Source organism: Telopea speciosissima, chromosome 7 (genome assembly GCF_018873765.1).
Source record: "Telopea speciosissima isolate NSW1024214 ecotype Mountain lineage chromosome 7, Tspe_v1, whole genome shotgun sequence".
NCBI lineage: Eukaryota > Viridiplantae > Streptophyta > Magnoliopsida > Proteales > Proteaceae > Telopea > Telopea speciosissima.
In genome coordinates, this window is record NC_057922.1 from 11,265,938 (window position 1) to 11,286,528 (window position 20,591).

Consider the following 20,591-nt stretch of genomic DNA (forward strand, 5'->3'; position numbering starts at 1 on the left):
ACCTTGCTCAAGAATTGAAGGACATTCGTGCCTTATTGCTTGATTGCAAGAAGAACTGCTTCAAGATGCTAAACAATATATCAGATATGCGGCTTAATTCTGTGGCAATCAATGAGCAATCAAAGGAACTGCAACATCTGGTACGTGAATTAATCGACGAAGAAAATGCCAACGCCATGGCAGATCTTGAATCTCTGGCACAAGAAGTTGATTCTGGTGCTATGTTGACTGAAGTTGATGGGGCTTTGATTCCTACCATCATGGGCCAGATTCCGGTTGCATCAGAGCTAATTCCTGCTTTGGATCAGAGACCATTTGAAGAGCCAACGTCGCTTTCTTCTTCGATCCCTGCCCTGCCGGACCGGATTCGAGATCGCAGGAATCGGGATTGATGTCGTCGTCACTCAAGGAGACCAGGCCTTCAACGATGCAGCCATGGAGCAGAATCGGTTGCTTCAACGATGGTGGTGGCAGCAGAGCTCGTCCCTTCCTTCGCCGATCAAAATCCAAGTGGCATTGAGCACATTCCTGTCGTTGTATCTTCAGGCATGCCCAAGGCTGATTGGGAAATCACCATCGGCGCAGCTCTAGCTCTTCGTTCCACGGCGATGGAAAACCAGCTTCAATCCACCCACTCCATTCATCTAACTTCCTCCCCTGGTCCCGTTGTTGTTTTGCTCCTCACCGTCTCAGGTTCTAGTTGCGTTCATGGCCTCGCCGGTCAATCAACGATCTTGAACCTAAGCACTGTGCAACCTCTGATTGTGTTTGGCAACGCTATCGTTGATGCGCAGCGGATGCGTTCGTCGTTACGACATGGATAGGGATAGTCGGGATGGATCTTTCGACCTCCACCGAGCCACCACCACCATCTCTGCACGCATCTAGCTGTCGGCATCTCAGCTGTTGGACCAGCGAAGGTCCGGACTGTATGGACGCCATGGATTCCAATTTCTCTTTATTCCCATTTCTTCGAATGCATTATATGCCCAAATTCTACCAAATTACCCATCTACCCCTAATAGACTAACACAACACAAATTACCCATCTACTCCTAATAGACTAAACCCAACACAATGACCCAACTACCTATGATCGTATCACCATTCTAGTGCTTCACAAGTGCTACCTCTAGATTCTTCTGCTTCCACAATCCAGCCAACTTACGGGAAACCCGTATTGCATTCCAGTCCCATGGTGAACAAGGATTTGGACAATCTTTGATTTTTCCTGATCCCTTTCTTCATATCTGTTCTGCTGCAATCATCGTCAATTTCTCTGTTGGTGAATCTCTTCTTACACCATAACAATCAGTAGAGCTCCGTAACAAGAGCCAAAAGCAGAAAACCGAAAACCAGACTAAGACCAATCCCTAAACTACTCAAAGGCCTTCCTCACACTCCAGAATCACATCTCACAACCACTATTCCAAGTTCAAGATTGCTTTAATATCGAAAATACCAGCTGGGTCGTCAAGGGGGGAGGAAGCTTGCAGGTCGTCAATGGCGGAAGCTGCTTGCTGGCGCTTCTTCTCTCTCTCTCTCGCTTTCCTCTGTTGCAAGAGAGAGAAAAGGGTAATATTGTCTTTTTAAACTCTGTTTTAACAGAGTTAATCACTTAGTGGACGGTTTTAAAAAGTAAGGGAGGGTATTGTTGCGTGTGAAAACCTCCGGTACCTGGTTCGCCCGTGAATGAACCTGCAAAAACCAAGCAATGAGCGCAAGAGGGCCGGTGTGGCTCCGGCCTAGGACTCTCCGATGCTCAAGTCAGGTCTTCAACGCGACAGCGTAACTGCGTACTAAAAAGCCAGCTGTGGAATAGAGCTCCATACCTGGGTATTTATAGAGTAAGGAGGAGATGAGACGGTTGGGAGAGTCCTAGTATGGTAGGAGTCCTTCTTTCGGAAGGTTCTCTCGCGTAGAGCGGAGTGGAGAGTTATTTTCGGGGTCGGACTCTTATTAAGGTAAGAGTCCATGTAGAGTGTGATTCTGTGTTTATCTGGGATCGTGGCTCGGTCCTTATCCCGTGATTCTCGGGATGTGCTGACGGGGCCCGGAGATCCCCGGTGGGGTGCTATGGGAGCCTCAATGGAGGAGGGCTCGGCCTACGAGGTCCGCCCGTGGGGTCGGCCATGGAGGTCGGCCCGAGAGGAGGTTGGTCTCGGCCATGAGGTCGGCTAGGAGTCCCTGGCTGACCCGTATAATCTCGGCCTCAGTCATCGGCCAGCTCGCTCAAACCAGGCTTTGTCAGGTGACTTATCGGATATGGGGTCGGCCCAATTTTCTGCTCGGCCCAACTCGGTTCTCGGATTGAGGTCGGGTCGGCCACGTGGCAGCCTCTGATAGGTGGGGTGTTTTATGCCTCATCAGGTATTATCATTTTTCAAAACTTGGGTATTGAATTGATATTAAGAAATCTTAGAGGGGAGGGGGATGATATTTTCCCAATAAAATATGGCATTTATATTGATTCCCTTGTGTATGCTTTCATTGATCGTGCTACACGACTTGCTAGTGATCTCTCCCTAATTTTAAATTTTTTTGGAGAGATGTTCTCTACGAGGGAGTGTAACCTAGATTGGGTTCCTCTATGGCGTGAGGGTGCGTTGGAAGATGTCTTGCACCCCTAGAACTCGACACATGGTTGAGGTGTTGTTTGATTGGCAAGAATGGATGTACACCACTGAGGCTGTGGATGGCGGACATCTTCCAACGCACCCCTGCACTGGACATCTTTCAATGCACCCCCACGCCATAGCAGAGCTCAATCCGTGTAAAACCCTATACCTAGACACAGGGGTGAAATGACCGCCCTATTGATGCTGTTGTAAATGCTCCCATTGGCCTCTACACGCACAAGAACCATAGGACTCCCTACGGAGAACTTTTACCTTTTCTTTTTTTAAGAACGTACCCTATGATTAAATAGAGAGTGGGTGGGGTTGCCGCAGCCCTTAAAGGTGAAATCTGAACTTTACTGGCTCCATCACCGAAACAGTAGCTTCTCTAGTCCGATTCCGTTTCACAAGGATGCCAAGACAATGATGATGGCCCGTTCTTCTCAGAGATTACATGATCTGCCAGATTGATCGATGGCTCTAACATGGCTGATTTGCCTGACCTTCAACATTTATTGCTCAGGGGTCATATGCTCCAAGCCTTTTTTTTACATTTTCTTTAAACCTAGCACAAACCCAGGTTGCATCTAGGGTAGTTTCCAAATCTGACCTGCTTCAGTATTGTCACAATAGATTGCTAAAGCTGATATATTTATGTGGCCCTGATCTCTCTCTCTCTCTCTAATTATCAAAAAAAAAAAAAAGATCTCTCTCTCTCTCTCTAATTTAGATAATTCAATGAGAGAAGGAAACAGGTGGCATGATCAGAATTGAGATTACAAACATCAAATTGTGATTATTTAACGTTATAATTCACTTTTAGAATGGAAAAATAATGACTAAACGACAGCTTATCCGCAACCAATCTAAAGCCTTGAATTTCCATCCATTCATAGAAAGGTATGGTAGACAAGTAATTGGATACAAAGAAAGGTTACAATTATCACTAAATTAAGATTCTCAATCTGCAACAAGGGCAGTGAGAGCTGGTTTCTAACCACGGCGCCAAACACCTGGAATGGAACCTATGAGCACAAGGCAGATGCAGAAGTGTCTCCCCTTCTTTAAACCTTTCTAAGCACACTGCACATTCGTCTTGGTCCGATACTCTCCACCCCAACTTTGCCCAGCTTATGAATCTTTTGGAGTTAGAGCTGCAACTACTACTCTTCGTCTTCTTCGATCCAAACACCTCTGTTGGCAAATCTCCAAGGACAACAACAGTACTACCTGAACCCCGCTGCTTCCCACCACCATTCTCTGTGCTGATTTGCCTGTGTAATTAGTACTGTTTCTTATCAGAAATTTTTATAATTAACTACTCTGTTCTGAGTACAATTTTGTTTATAGAATTCGATTTACCTTTTGATTTCTGGTTTCTTGGGTGCCCTTAACCTCTCATCTAGTCTTTCCTTGGCTTCTCTAGCCACTCCTCCCAATTTCTCATCTTGGAAACTCTGGTTTGTTGGGTTTCTTGGCTGGGTTTGTTGTGTTCATCAAAATTCAAATTAATAGATTCATAAAGAAGAACACACACAGAAAATAAAATGGGTTCAAAATTCATCATCAAGTGAAGCAATCAATACATACCAGAGAGGAGCTTGAACTTAGATGAGATTCATGGTTGCTTGCATAGAGACAGAAAGCTGAACGCCTTGTTCGACCATTGCCGGCTGCTTTACTCTGTGATTCAATCCACCCTCCTCCTTGATGGAATCGTCTCCTTCGGGCACATTCCACACCAGGGAGCATTCCAGCCATTGATTCAAACCAAGAACACAAACAAAAGTTGTAAAAACAACCCAATTAATATAAAATTCTTATAGTTCCATCTCTTAATGATTAGAACACAAATGGATTTCTGATCAACAGCAGACACCTTTACAAGATATATATAAGAGATTGGAATCAGGTTATATATATATATATATATATATATATATATATATAAGAGGAATAAGATATAAAGAAAATAAGTGAGGGAGGCTATTCATCAAGAACTTGGCCGACAGTAGCGGGGCCACGCCATTAAACATCTAAGAGACAGCTTAGCTTGGATCATTTTCCCATTCACTCCACAGAATTGAACCATCTTTTCCAACAGTAATTTAAAACGAATTTGGTAATGGAGGTGGAGCAACATAGGAATGGGACTGCAAGCAAGTGACAATTCTATTCTCTCTCTCTTCCACTCACTACTTATTACTACCCTTCTCCTCAGTTCCTCCACTACTGACTGGTTCTTGCTGGCTCTCTCACCCATGGATGAACATGATTCACCAGGAAATTAAAAGATGAGCCACGTGACTAACCAAGCCTCTCTCTTCATTATCTTAATTCCCCTAATGATCCCCTACTACTACTGGGGCTACAAAGAAAAAGATGGTTCTATCATTTATGTGGGATCACCACCGGAGATGTAAGCTATATATGATTGCAATTTCCAAAGATCCAACAATCGATCACACCGTTGGGATCAAGATACATTTGGGAGCTACCTAATCTCCGTCCAATTGTATTAAATAATTGTTGTTTAATTACAGATAACATATCCAGACCGTTGAAAAGATTTACGATGGTCAGGTGGAGATGTGGTCCCTACTTTTTAGTATAATTATGACTCATAGCATCACCTTTTCCATGGGGATTAGGAATGGAGTGCCTTTGTCTCTTTTTTATTCAACGTGAGGTCCGCGGTGACCTACCCTAACACGTAGGGCAACATTGTTTTCTGATTAACCAAGGTATATGCACGATGTCCGGGCGGGCCCAGACCTAAAATTCGTACATATGGCTCCCTAGAGGGAAATATTTTATCCCTCTTAAGTTTTCTTTTTATTACCGCGCAGCTGCCCGTTCTATCTTTGCTGCACAGACACATGTTTGAGCACAAAGATCGCCTTATCCCTGTTCGAGTACCTTACCCGAATGAAGGTAAGGTGGTCTTTGTGCGTGGTCTTGTGTCTATGTAGTACAAGTAGGATGAGCAGGTGCGCCGTAGAGAATCCAAATCCAATTTTCCTTCACCCATAATCCCAAGGGTTCGATAATAGTATCCATAGTTTATCCCATAATAATGAGGTTATTTTTTTATCATTCATAGAGATTAGACATTGAGAATTATTGATGGTTGTACTTTTCCTTTACACATCCCAAAGAAAAACTTTTTCGATCAAATAACGTTCTTTTCCCAAAAAAAAAATTATAAAATAGAAAACTTTTAAATCTACTTACGGTGAATTTTTAGTATCTAGCGGTGTAGAAATTCTATTTAAAATTTCCCCTAGACCCTAAAACTATAATCTATACCAAAAACCCTATACATATACCATATAAAATCAATATTAATACATTAAACCTAGTTTGATATGAGTTATTAAACAGATCCATCCATTAAAATAACGTTCATATTCTTTTCATTTCCATCTCTTTTGCATATATATCTCTTAATTATTTGAGCCACATGGAAGGTCTATGTGGTCCATCTTGTTCATTCATTTGATAGGTCACAATATTGATTATTTACATGTAAAATTTCATGATCCAGCTCAATCCAAATGATCCACTTGGTATCTACCTTCCCTAGCTCAACACTAAAATGATAATTTTTTTAAACCTACCATTACCAACTGTGAGTGACTTGAGTAGCAAACGGTACGAAAACCCATATAAATTTTGGGGAAAGGCTGGCACACCATTGGTGTACCGTAAACTAGTGTCCAGTGTGTTTATCTCTCTCTTCACCCTTTTGAAATGACCCCTACCTCTATCTCTTGTATGATACACCATCATGTGTCCCCATCGGTGCCACTCACTAGCTTACTGCAAATGGGGTGGTGTGCCTATCTCTCGATCATAAAAAATTTTCCTTACTACAGGCCCTACTGCACTGTACCCTAGGCTAAAACTTGTTACAGGTGGCCCAAGCCCAACACAAAATGTAAGGCAAAAAACCAAACTTTAGTTTAGCCCAACCTGATATCAGCTGTGAATTTGACCCACCAAGCAACAAATTTCAAACCCATTCAAACAATCAAGTTTGAGAGAGGTTGAGCTGGTTTGTTGCGTTCCCAAATAATTTAATTGGACTGGGCTCAAGATGAACCCACCCTGAACATCACAATGGACCCAAAAGAAATTGGATTGGGTTCTAGATCCTGGGCCAAGCATTCTATTCTAATATTCAGGCCATATCAACCACCGACTGAGTATTAAAAAAATTAGTATTTTTTACTAATTTTACTTGGGAATTTTCCTTTTACATGTTTCCTGGAAAACTAAGCATCTTTTGGTTTGATTCAATGTAAAATAGTGAACGTATTAAAAAAATGTAAAATTCTAAGTTAAAAAAATGGGTCCTTTCTAGGCATCACTATGCCTAGTGAAGTATAACGTTTCACTATTGTCTCTTGGCAGTACATGGGTTTTTTTTTTTTTTTTTGGTAATGGCAGTACATGGGTTAACCCATGTGATAAGAGACCCCAAATACATCTATATGGCCAAATTTTAGTCCAAAGTAAACATGAAAAGTTTCTCAAACTCTACCAAAATACCATCAAATGGAGATGAATATAAAATACAAAATCACGTCTTTTGTAATTTTAGCTTCTTCCTCTACTCATTTAAATTGAAATTGTACCAATGAGATGTTTGTCTAGTTTCTATCACTTGTCATGTGGCAAATAGTGAAGCGTTAATACTTCACTAGGCATAGTGACAAGAAAGAAAATCCTAAAAAATGTAGTTAACTAGAAATAAAAAAAAAAAAAAAGGGTTGTAGAGTTTAATAAAATATTCGAGTTACTTCATTATATTTCTAGGCATTTTGATCAGGTTGAAAGAAACAGCTTGTACGGACATTGATTAATTCAGCTTGTAAGCTATTGCATTTGGTTAATTATTTGCTTTATTCATTGAACTTGATCTTTCCATACATGAATTTGACTTCTGTGGGCAATTTATCCTGTTCTTGAAGATGATTGATATTGAGCTATTAACTATAAAAGACTTAATTCACCACATTTTGTGAAATCATTTACTGAAAATCAAGAATGGGTTGAAGTTGATTAATTTGATTTTTGGTGGTTCTTTCATTTCATTGCAGGGGTTTGGATGATCCAAAGATTATGTTCTTGACTTGCTCAGCTACTCCACTTTTTCAAAATTTTAGCTTAATATGATTCATATATATCAGCTAGGCAGAAAGTTGCTCAACTACAACTTTGATTCTTACCTCTTTTTTTTGCAGAAGAAAAGAAAAGGATTCTTACCAACCAAATTATTATTTTCCCTTAACTATGGTTGATGAAATATGAATAAAAAAAAGTTTAGGGTCATAGGACATAAATTATATTCACTTGGAGTGAGTATTTGGGGTAGGGAGGATGAAGGCTAGACTTGAGACTTGATCCGATGTCTTAGCTGTGACGACGAGCCTAAGACTTTTTTTTTTTTTTGGGTATATGGATTACAAACCAGTGTGAAGGGAATGTGTTGATGGACCAATTCTAAGTTCTAACTTAAGAAGCGAAATCCTATACACGATGCGAAAAACAAACAGAAAACAGAAAGAAGAAATAGTCGTATAATCACAAGAAGGGCGTACCCAGTGCACGAAGGAGCAGGGTCATAATGTAAACAACCTTACCCTTGTTTTCACAGAGAGGTTGTTCCATAAACAATCGTATATTCACAATGCAAGAATTTATGTGGTTCGACAAGATACCTACATCTCCGTGAAGAGAATAATTTTCACTAAAAACAAAGAAAGGATTACAATATCTCTTCCTCATGCCTCTTGCAAAGAATTCTTAATAACCCTAATAAATTTTCATCACAACAATTTTTAAGAAAACAAAGAAATAAAAATTTTCTAAATTACTTTCATGTAAATCCTAAAAATTTTTCTTGGGACTGTCGCCCTCGAACCCCTGCATGGACCCCCGCTCAGCGCGACCCGGAGATAGACACCAAGACACGCCAACTCCTCCGTCAAGCCCTACAAGCTTTTACCGGTCCATCAGAGCCACCCCACAACGCAATAATAACTACTCATTGGCCCCATACAACCAGAAACAATATTAAAGAAATAAAAAAAAATGAAAATCAGTGCATATCATTGATCCATTAACTTAGTTGTTATTTTTATTTTTTATTTTTTTATTTTTTGTCTAAGACTTTAGGATCATCCTTGGACTTTTCAAAAACAAAAAAAAGATAATGTGTATTAAACTATTAAGACAATACTTTTTTTCCTCTTTGGGTACATATTTATATCTTTAACATAGCATTAGAAAGCGAAATGTCTAGTTTATTCTTTATTTTCTTTTTTTTATTTATAATTCCCCCCCCCCCCCCCCCCCCACCCCCACCAAAAGTTAAAATACTAAAACATTTTAATACATTAACCTATTATAGTGTCATTTTCATGAATAATAGTATAAGGATACTACTGTACACTTTTATAAACACAAACATAAATAGCGAAGGATTTGAAAGTGCCAGCTACCTTAGCCGGCTGGTAAATCGTTGGTATGTTGTCACCACAATGTAGGTCGTGTAGTTTACGCTCAGACACAAGAATGTACGAAATTACTATCCAGCTCCTATTGAAAATAAAAATCTCATCCGTATTGATACCACTATGTGCACTCTCATTGGCCCCCCACACTGATGCAAGACCTACATGATCAAACAACAATCTCTTCCTCTAAAAAAAAATTATAAATATTACCTAACACGATTATGTAACTAACCTCAAAACATTAATAACTTAATTAAATTAAATTTTAATATATTTTACAATCAAATCCCTTGGATATAAGGCAAAAAAAAAAAAAAAAAATATTGCATTTAAAATGTTTGATCATCATATTTGATAAGAGCTTATGGTTACATATATATTCATGCTGATTCAGTTTCCCTTCCTTTTCCCTAAGCTGAAGAGCAAAAATAGGAATCTCCCCATGGAATTTCAAATAACATCGAACTTAACTTTTGAGAAAATTACGTGGCCCTCCCCTGAATTATGGATCTATTAAAAACCCTTGTATTCTGAGCATTTAAATCCGCACCCCTAAAGGTTGACGGTGTTAGTAAGTTGTTAGTTTTAAAATGTAAAAGACAATTTACCCTTATTAAATCTTAAACTAAATACTAAGGATGTCAACGGATATTCAAAAATCTGTATTCGATCGGTGTTCGTATCCGTTTAGGAGATCTAAATCCGTACGAAAACTAATCGGATATGAATATGATAATCCCCCTATCCGTCCAATTATTATTTGACTCGTTTAGCAATCCGACGGTAATAAATGTCTGAAATATATCTTTATATCCATCTATCTGATTAAGTGTTTTTATTTTTATAATTTTATAAGTTAAGATAATGTGATTCATTTTATAGATTTTCTATTGGTTTATATATATTGTTTTATACATTGTAATACATGGAATCACATATCTATTAAAATAAATACAAGATAAAATCAAAAGTAGAAAACAAAAAAAAAATCAAAGACTAAGATACGTAGTAGAAAAAAGGGTAGTTGTTGAACTCTCAAGTCTCAGCTCTAACCCTCATCAATAAAACTGTAAAGATGTCAATGGATAGGATATTATCCGAATCTGTCCGAATATAACCGGATACAAATATGATAATGTCACTATCCGACCGAATTTGATCCATTTGCATCTTTACTAAAAACATCCAAAATCTAAATACCATTTTTATCCTTATTACATCTTCAAACCTAAAATTCCATACAACTGACTCCTCTGCATTGCAGCAGCAGTAGCAGAAATTCCAACTGGGCTTGCCCACCAGTCCCTCCATGGCTTCAATGTGTATCAGTCCAATCAGGCCTGGACTAAGCATCCTAAAGTCAAGAAAGCTCATTGAATCCTTTAGAGTGGATGAGGAAGAACAACTACCCGTACCAGCGTTTATGCTGGAACAGAGAAGAGCATTATCTGGGCTCTTCTGAAGCAAAGCAAGGTTTACAGCTCGTACATCACCGGAATGAACAGATTACTCCTCGTACATTGCCGGAGATGACAGATTGATATATGCAAATCGCGGGAGAAGAAAGAGATGAGATAAAAGATAGGGTTGGAACGATGGAAAGTTGAGGAGATCAAGGTTTTGTAATGAAATGGTCAAAAAGGTAAAACTACACTAACCAAGGAGTAGGGGGTTACTTGTAATTAACCCCACCATTGTCAGGGTAGGTCCATGCAATTGTTCACAACATGGGGGTTTGTTATAGGATCGTAAACAAGGGGCGGGGGATGGAATTTGCTCTTTACTTTTCTACTTATTAGAGATCAATATCTTGGGGCTGAAATGGCTGATATGGGATTTGCTACTGGTTTTGATAAATATTTAAATCACTCAGAAAATATATGTTTTTTGGATATCAATCCAGATCCTCTACTACCGAGCTGCCGTTAGGACCGTGCAGCCCAGACCCAGTGAGGCGTGTAGTGATCGCCTTGCCCAAGTGGGGGGTAAGGCGATCATTGCGTGCTTCACTGTGTTTGGGCTGCACGGTCCTATATCAGGCAGCTCGGCAATAGAGGATCACGATCCACCTCCCTGTTCCCTGGTTGGAAATTGGACCACTCAAGCATCCCAATGGTTAGGGAAATGCACAGGAGTATCCACGTGTACTCTTGAATATACATATGTAATTTTCATTTTCTTTATTTACAACTCATAGAACTGATACTTGTTATCTTTTTGACTCTCATGTGTTTTTTGCCGTCGTAATTTATAAAATTTATTTTTTCTCATAAAAAAAAAAAAAAAAAACTAGATGGAGTTATGAGAAATATAAGTCAATATTAATACACAATTTTTTTTTTTTTGAGAAAATTTGTTATAAAAAAGGTTGTGAAAAAAAAAAGAATTTTTTATGATACGATGACAAGTCACTTTTAAATATTTTAAGGGAAACGATTCTTTAAACCGTTCCAGTAAGATATGCTAGTATTTTTATTTCTCTCTCTCCTCCTCACATGAAATGATATTGTTGTCTGGCCTCTAGTGTTAGAGTAGGATACCATTTTACTATACCTCATTAGTGTGCTCCTCTATGCTGCTTGCTTGGAGAACCCTATCTCTTATTTTATTTTATTTTTTTTGTTGACCTCTTCCTATATTTTAAAAACTCTTTTTTGCCAATACATTAAATAATTTTGGGAATAAGACAAATGATGATCTAATGAAAGTTTATTTCCCATTTCATTATCTTTTTTTAATAGTTAGACGTCAAGGAGAATTGAACTCATGACCTCTTATTTGTGAGGTGTTTGTCCTTAACAATTGAGTAACCCCCTTGAGGTTCATTTCATCATTTGGTGACAACAAAATGTACCTTTTTTTTTTTTTTTTCTACCAACAATTGCCTAGCTCAGTTGGTGAGCCGTGGTGCGCTTCATGCCCATGCTCACTAGGAGGTCTCGAGTTTGAGTCTCCTGGCTGGTACCTTATCCCCTCCCCGGTTCAATCCCCCCCTCTATACAAAATATATATGAAACTCCCTATTCCCAAAAAACACATTAGATGGACAGCTCACTCCCTCCCTTTCGCAATGTATGGTGTGAGTTTAGATTCCTTGCATATACTTTCACCTCCACATGCATTTTAGGTGCAAAATACCCATCTCAATTAAATGGTGAAAAATGAAAACAAAAAGAGCAGAGACTGGTTGAGGAGGTTCTCATACGCCAAATGATACACAAATGAAATCCAAGAGAGTGAATGGATTTCATCTATACGCCAAAAATGGTTCAAATACGAAAACCTGATCCAGCCTCAAAGAAACATGTGTTGGCACATGAACATACGTGCATCAGGTTGGACTGCTTATAACAGACGAGTTGAGCATAAGAATGACAACTAAGCACCAATTAATCGAACTATGTTTAGTGCCAATGATGTTAGAGCTGGAAATTTATCCTCTTAAAGTGCAAGCGCATGAATCCAACCGTAGGCCCAACACTTTTGAGATGAAAAGATGCCAAGTCAAATGACGAAATTACCCAAACCCACTCAAAACACGTTCTCTGGTCTCTAGGCTAACTCCCCAAAGGACAAAGGCCAAAACCGCCCACACGATCTTCCCACGCCGGCCACAACTTTTATATAAAACCGTAGAAATTGCGCCCTTTTAGGCTTTAGCCTCTCTCTCTCTCTCTCTCTCCATACAATAGTATAAATACTACGCTGCCGCTTTAAACTCCCATTTCCTATTTCCCTCTTTATTCCTTTCTCTCGCTCGCTCTCTCTCGCTCCATGGGAGACGAACGTGATTATCATTCACATTCTCCATCGCTGAAGCACATGTTCCGATCAACCCTTTGTCTCTCGTGTTGCTTCGGCAACGGTCACCACGAACAACTCGTAGACGAAGACAAGCCGAGGCTCGTCAGATCTTCGTCTGGGTGGCTGAGATCGAGGGCTCACGAGTTTCCCGAATTCAAAGAAAAATGCCGGAATCTTCTCTCCCGGAAGGGAAGAGGAGGTCGTAGACACTCGGCCGATTTCAGGTACGATCCGTTGAGTTACGCTCTTAATTTTGACGAAGGACCAGACGACTTTCAGAGCGACGAATTACCTCTTAGGAACATGTCACTCAGGCTTCCAGCGCCGACACCAGCGAAATCGGTTATGCCGCCGGTGGTTGTAGAGGGGATCACTGCCTATAGTTAGGAAAATCAATTAGAGCATCCATGATTCCATATCTCTCTCTCTCTCTCTCTCTCTCTCTCTCTCTTGGTGTTTTTATTTCTTTTTCTCTTGATGATTATTGTATAATTCGGTTGATCAGCGAATGAAGGATTCTTCCTATTATTTTTATGGTTTATTATCTCCGGAGGAAATTTTTTTGTTTCCCGACTCAGAGGGAGTGGCGTTAGTCTCTGTTTTTCTTTTTGTGTTTTCTGATATCAAAGTCCTTCTGATCATTGGATGGGTAGTTGGAGACTTAAAAAGGAATTGGAGATCCAAATCCGGGATAGAAAACTCCCCTCCGGGATAGAAAACTCCGCTTATGACGCTAATTAATTCAATAATTGTCATTTTGTCTTAGCCCCCAGACTTGATTTGATTCGATATAAGTACTTAATAGAGAAATCAAAATTGTACCAAACCAAAATCACATTTTCAAAATCAATTAAATAGGTTCTATCACCCACAAAGACATTTCACCAATAAAAAACATAGAATATCAACTGACTAGAATATAATGTACAATCTAAAAATATATATAGATGGTCCTAGTATCTTTAGGGATGTGAATGAATAGTCGAAATCCGTTTTCGTATTCGTGTCCGTATCTATTTAGCATTATCCAAATCCTTTCGAAAGCTAAACGGATACGGATATGGATAGGGTATAGCTATCCGACCGAAAAACTATATTACATGTAAATGGATAAAATATCTAATCCATATCTATGTCCGTATCCGTTTAGCACTATCCGAATTCGTCCGAAAACTAATCGGATGCGAATGCGGATATAGCACTATCCGAGCCAAATCCGATTCGTTTACATCCCTAGGTATCTTGTTTTGCGGAGAATAAAAAAAATTAGAGTTCAAAGGTTTTAAACCACCAGTTCTTGTTTTTGGTTTCAGTTCCAAAAGAATAATGTCTGGTTGTGTGGTTCCTACTCCAGACATTGGAGTGCAAAATTTCCACTCTAATGTGATCTCTTGCATTTTTTGTGGAAAATAATTAAAAATAAGACAGATAAAATATCTTTTTTTTTTTTTTTTTTGGATAGAAGATAAAATATCCATAACACCCTTAGTAAAGAAGATCCTAATCCAATCTATTCTAGCCTTCTCAGCTAACATTTTTTGATAAATATATAGTCATCCAATTGTACCTTCCAAATCATAGAATTAAAGTCCCTTAACAAACAGTCAATTTTTCAATCACACCTCTAAAAAAACTCCCATGGCCATTCACTTGCTTCTATCTTAGAGAACAAATTGAACCAATTCTCAGGAATCTATCCACACTCCTATGGATTTGCACCCCAATAACACTTCTCTTGGAGCAATCCTCTTGCCGTTGTCTCAACCCTGCCTTTTGTACCACCATGACTCATAGCCACAAAAGCAAATTGATTAAGCATTAACACAACATGCATGATCCTCAGTCCAGAAACGAAAGTGATGGTGGGTAGGAGGACACTCAATCAGTTGAATACAGACAAAGATTATAAAGCCATTTGAAAACATTATTGAGCACTACATAGAGATTAGGGGTACAATTAAACCAATCTGATTGGTGGTACGTAATACAGAGTTATAAATAAAACATTTAAAATAAAAAATAAAAAAACCATTTACTTTTCATTGTGTAAGTAAAATCATCAAAAAAAGACTTAAATAATCCAAAAGTGAAATTGTTAGACCAATTTTCAATGCGAAGTCCCAATACTTAGAAGCAGCCAATTTAATTGTGATACCTCTAGTCCTAAAGTCCCAACAAGGGGATAAGACCTCCAAATGCGATCCTATACATTGACCCAACTAGTCTAATGCAATTATATTAGAGATCCAACCAAGTTGAACCGGACCAGCTTCAATGAGGCCAGGGTCGTGGTTGACCCATTTTAGAATTGATTGGGATCAAATTTGAGTTGACTTTCAACATTTGACCAATCAGATACCCCCTCCCAAGAAGAGGCTGAAAATTATTTTGCAACTAAATAAGGGAAAGGTTAAGAAGGTCTTTTGTCGGAAAGAAAACCATGTTGGGTTGGGTTGGGTTGGGTTGGGTTGGTAAGAAAACAGAGGAACAGTAGCAGAAGGGAAGGGGTGGATTGTAGCTTGACGTTACTTAAATTTGGTTCTCCATCCTTCCTTGTCACCAACCAAAACCTGGGAAGCAAGTATTATAGCTTAAGCATCTCTATCTACTCGCTCTCTTTCCATGTACGTCGCCTTGCTGGCTCTGCTAGCTCTATACGTGGTTGTTCCTGTGGAAATGACGAGGACCAAGGAAAAGACCTCAAAGCTTAGAAGGGGAACCCTAGAGTCTAGACAGACGAATCGTGTAAGAAATCCTTGAAAATAAAGCCTTTTTCTTTATTTATTATTTATTTTGAGAGCTTAAAACGTCACTCAATCAGCAGTATTTGCTAGAAACTTTCGCCATTAATCCAGCTCATTACGTGACGTGTGGAGGTTCTGTGAGGTTGAAACTTGAAACCTTAAAAAGTTTGGTTGAAAAGGAACGTCATGGCATGTTTGTCTCTTTTCTCTCAATCTAGAAGTCTCGAGTCTCAAGTCTCAAGTCTCAAGTCTGAACTGTAGTATTTCACGGTCAGCTTCTCCTGTGGTGGCTATATATTATTTATTTGTATTTCAACCAACTTCTGAATTGGACATTCAAAATTGGGCTTTTCCCCTTATGACTCTTCACTTCTCAAATATCCATCATCTTCATAAGAAACTAGTAACAGGAAATTATTTTTAAAAACGGAATACCGTTTCTTCCACGTTGGTTCTATATGAATACCTCATATCCTAGTCTTTATGTGGGTGAGGGCTCTTCCAGCAAATGGCACAGAGTAGAACATAGAGGTGCTAGTATAACCTACACATACTTGTCTTTCACATTGACTCCATATTTTTTGAGAAAAGAATGCTACCTAGTCGTACGGATTCTGCGCCCAAACACAGGAGTGTGCAAAATTGTCACCCCACCTCTACTGAAATAAAAAATCACATTCATGTTGATGCCCTTGTGCGTGCTCTCATTGGCCCCACGCTAGTGAGGGGCCACACGACCAGATAGCAATCCATGTTGATACCCCTGGTGGGGGGCCACACGACCAAGATACCTCATATCCTAGTCATTATATGGGAGAGGGTTCTTTGAGTCTTAACCGTATTAGTATCATATCGGTTTTGAAGGTGATCGATCGATACCCGATCTGATATCGTGCACTAAAACCATGATTGGTTCTATATATGAATAGGGCTGATGTTCTCTGTGCCGTAGTGTAGCTTGTACCCCAGACACATGGACCTACCATTCAGGAGGGCAGGGTGGTCATTTCGCCCACCCCCATGTGACTGATCGCAGCCTGCACCCTCGGCACAGAGAATATTTGGCCATACGAATATTTCCTATCCAATTGTAAGGAAAAGGTTCTCTGGGCAAATGACAGAGAGAAGTTCACCTATGAGCTAGACATAGTAAAATGATATCATACATTAAGGCAGTGAGGATATTTCATGTGAAGAGAAAAGAGAGAGATAGGCATAGAGACACTAGTATATCTGATGGCTTACCCCAAAGGCTTAGACAACCTTCTCCGTATATTATATTAGGGAAAGTATGTCGCTCTCACACTCTCTGTCTCTTCTCTCCTTGACTATTATATGACTTGCGTAGAAAGTTGGGTTTCCTATTTTTTTCTTGGGAGTGATTATGAATTTTTTTAGTTTTGTTTTCTTAGACTTGGGCTTTATATTGATTTGGTCCATAATATCACGGAAAGCGATTCTCTGCCGACCATCACAATCCAAATGGTTAGTTCTGACTATTGCTCCTTCGGAAAGCCCAAGGAACAGCGAAGGTATTAAGAAGAACTTTTATAGTAATGGGTCAAACTGGGAATGTCACATTATGGGGTATTTTGAAGTTTGAAGTTTTGAACCTCCCAATATTTAATGAACATAATAAAAATGGGCAACACTTTGTTAGGTTAACCCATTTAAAGGTTTTCTTGAGGGTTCAGATATCTGGCAAAAAAGCAACATCTCTGTTGGCACTTAATTTTCTTGGGTATTATCAAGCTTCCATTTTAAAACCAATTGGTTCATAATGCACTCCTGCTACCATCTATCAACCTCGATCAGTAAAGTTTCAACCACAATCCAATTTACCTACATGGACATAAAGTTTTGAAATTTGATGGAATAGGAAGAGTATTATTTCTAGGCGAGCCTGTTCGGACTTTGGAGAGATTATCCAAATGACTATTTATTTCGATTATGTAGAACGTTAACGTAACAATTTTAACCATTGGAGACCTAAGGAATGGACTGGATTTGCCACGTATCAAATTCCAAACCCATTCAATCAAATTCTCAGGGAAAGCATCTCTTGGTATGGTGGTAGCTCCCAATACAGTAAAGCGCTGGCCCAAGTCAAAGGATGCTTGTTTGACAATCACCCCCACCTACCCAACCAAATGTATTACATCTAGAGGTGTAAATGAATAGCCGAAATCCGTGTCTGTATCTGTTTAACACTATCCGAATCCATTCGAAAGCTAAACGGATGCGGATAGGCTATAACTATCTGAAAAGCTATATTTACATGTAAACGGACAAAATATCCGATCCATATTCGTTTAGCACCATCCGAATCCGTCCGAAAGCTAATCGGATGCGGATGCGGATGCGGATATAACACTATCCGAGCTGAATCCGATCCGCTTACATCCCTAATAACATCCTGTTCCCAGGAATTCAAAGTACACGTACTATAGCCCATTTGGCTGTGTACTGCCATCAAAGTCCTGGTTTTTGAGACCGTTACTTGCCATCTGATACTGTGAATTGAGGTAGTTGAATAACTAGCTATCATATTGGACACTTGATATTAATACAAAATCACATTAAGAGAAAACATGGCAACTGGGGACCCCAACGAGATGTCAGGAGGATGTACTATTAATCCCCTTGTGGAAGCTATTAATTAGCTATGTTGGGTATCTCGCATCCTCTCCCTCATATCATCAGACTTCAGGAACCGACCAACACTGGGGAAGATCTTTACCTACGGATTCCAGACAGAACCACATACAGGCATCCCACACCACATTAAGATCAACTAAAGCCTCAACCAGAGTTACAACAGTTTAGTTGAGCACCACGAGCTTCCTCAGGAAGATCATCAATTACCAGTTAGGCAGTTCATAAATATGCTGGAAGAAGCTTACAAATATTGACAAGCACATTGGGGAAGCTGAATAGCTTACAGTGAAAAATACATGAACAATGTCCTGGGATTCCATGTCACAAATATTACGTCCATTTCACCAAGGTGGTAACTATTCAAAACCTGTCATCTAAACTGGGTAATCTACGGTAGCCATTTTAAGGTTGGATATTATTGCCTTTTGCTTCTTTTGACAATGGAAAGATCTCTCAATTTGGGGAATCCTTCCAAATTAGGAAGTTTATGTCAACATTATAATCCCGAGCTAAAACATTGGCACTTTAAGGTTGCCTTCAACAAGTACTAGAATTAAGAGTCCAAATCTTTTCCAACTCTGTCTAGCAATTACCTGCCAGCCCAACCAGGAAATCCATCATTAAAAAGGAAGAGAAAAAAGCAGCATCAAATGGGATTCCTTAAAGCTGTTATGGTACATGCCTAAGGTTCATACAGCTTCAGGCAACCAGCACATCTTAAACTACATATCTCAGCTGTCCCTGAATATTTTTCCAACTCTTAAGATCACTTCCCAACCCCTTCAACCCCCCACCCCATGAAAAAAAAAAAAAAAAAAAGAAGGTTGCAAACATCACTGCAAGTCCACTTGAAAGGACTGGGATACCAACACGGTACTCACCAGGTATCCAATTCCTTGTCTTTCATAGTTTGACAAAACATTTTTCACTGTGGATTTCCCAAATATTTCCTGCCCCTTAAGAAGTTTGTGAATTCTTACTCACTTTCATGTGCATGATGTAGCCCTCCATACAATGGTCATCAGAAAAAGATTTGTCAATCGTCAGGCTCATGCTTAATCTAATCATGCACCACTGTCTAACAGTAGAAGTCATCTAACTGTCAGAAGGGTCCTCAAGATTTAACTCAGCTGACAAAGTGTCGAAAGAAAATATGAGGTAAATAAAAGAGAGAATCTAAACCAAAGAAAGAAGACTACACAAATTGGTCTAGCCTATTTGAGGTCCGCTACACAATTCTTGTTCCAGCTGATCAACCTACCGCATATCTTCTATCAAAGGAACAAAATTGTAAAGTCTTTAAACAAGCTGGACAAATAAAAGTGGACTTGATTGTAGTTGAATCACATGCAAAGCAAGTACTGGACTGGTTGCAGAAGACACTGTCAAGACCAGCACTGGAATCTCTCTTCTCTTTTTTTTTGATATTAAGGTTCTGTTTGCGTCCAGGTACAAACCATACAACAGGGAAATTTTTGGGCACAGTTGTCTAGGCAGCACCTAAGCGTCCAGTCTCTTTCTTGGATACAAGCTGACAGCATGCCTTGATGACACTTCACGAGTTTATGTTGGTTTCTGTTTATTGTTTGGGTTTTCGATGAATATGCTTATATTATATTCTATGTTTTGTTTACTTTATGTTGGTTCTCATATTAAGTCATTACTAACATAATTATATCATATTGAATCGATATGGCTTCTATGTTGCATAGAAGCATAATTATATAAAATTATCATATATTACATATAGTCATATACTGCACCCCTAGGGCGCCTAGGCGGTCGCCTTGTCACCTAGGTGCGCCTCCAACAACGTGGGTCTCCTAGTCACCGTGACAACTTTGGGTAAATCTTCCTTCAACAGGGCTTCTACCTACATAGAGACAAATGGAGCCTAATCAACTAATAAACTCATAAACTTTAAGATACTTAACCAGAACTAGGACAACAGGCAGCTCAAATACTAGAAGACAGGTCTCTTGAGGAGACTCTGGGAATTCTGGTTCCGTTGTACGCTAGAATTGTTTGAAGATGTATCACATACTGCTTTCAGGACTCTGTCAATGAAAAGAAAAGAGACTAATGCGCTTCAAAGGTATGTGAATATGGACTCACTACTGTGCTGGACCATGCACAATATTCTAATGTATGGAACACCAAATTATTCAGAAATTGTAGGGGGAAACAACCTGAGATAAGCATTCTTTGTAAAAGTTAAAAGGGAAAAAGCAATCTGCAAACCA

The 20,591-nt window shown here is 39.3% G+C and overlaps 1 protein-coding gene across 1 annotated transcript; it reads right to left on the reverse strand.

Moving 5' to 3' along the window:
- Positions 1 to 3,947: 3,947 nt before the first annotated feature.
- LOC122666618 lies at positions 3,948 to 13,871 on the reverse strand. Its single transcript, XM_043862643.1, has 4 exons — positions 13,860 to 13,871; positions 13,416 to 13,419; positions 4,209 to 4,385; positions 3,948 to 4,096 (listed from the first exon to the last, which is right to left on the reverse strand). The coding sequence occupies exons 3-4, from the start codon at positions 4,377 to 4,379 to the stop codon at positions 3,977 to 3,979; spliced, it is 291 nt and encodes a 96-aa protein (XP_043718578.1). The 5' UTR covers positions 4,380 to 4,385; positions 13,416 to 13,419; positions 13,860 to 13,871; the 3' UTR covers positions 3,948 to 3,976.
- Between the last annotated feature and the right edge of the window lie 6,720 nt (positions 13,872 to 20,591).

Coding starts and splice junctions, on each gene's coding strand:
- LOC122666618 (XM_043862643.1), bottom strand. CDS start 4,379: ATGGCTGGAATGCTCCCTGGTGTGGAATGTGCCCGAAGGAGACGATTC. Junction 4,097..4,208: donor TAAGTTCAAGCTCCTCTCTG/GTATGTATTGAT, acceptor CAACAAACCCAG/CCAAGAAACCCAACAAACCA.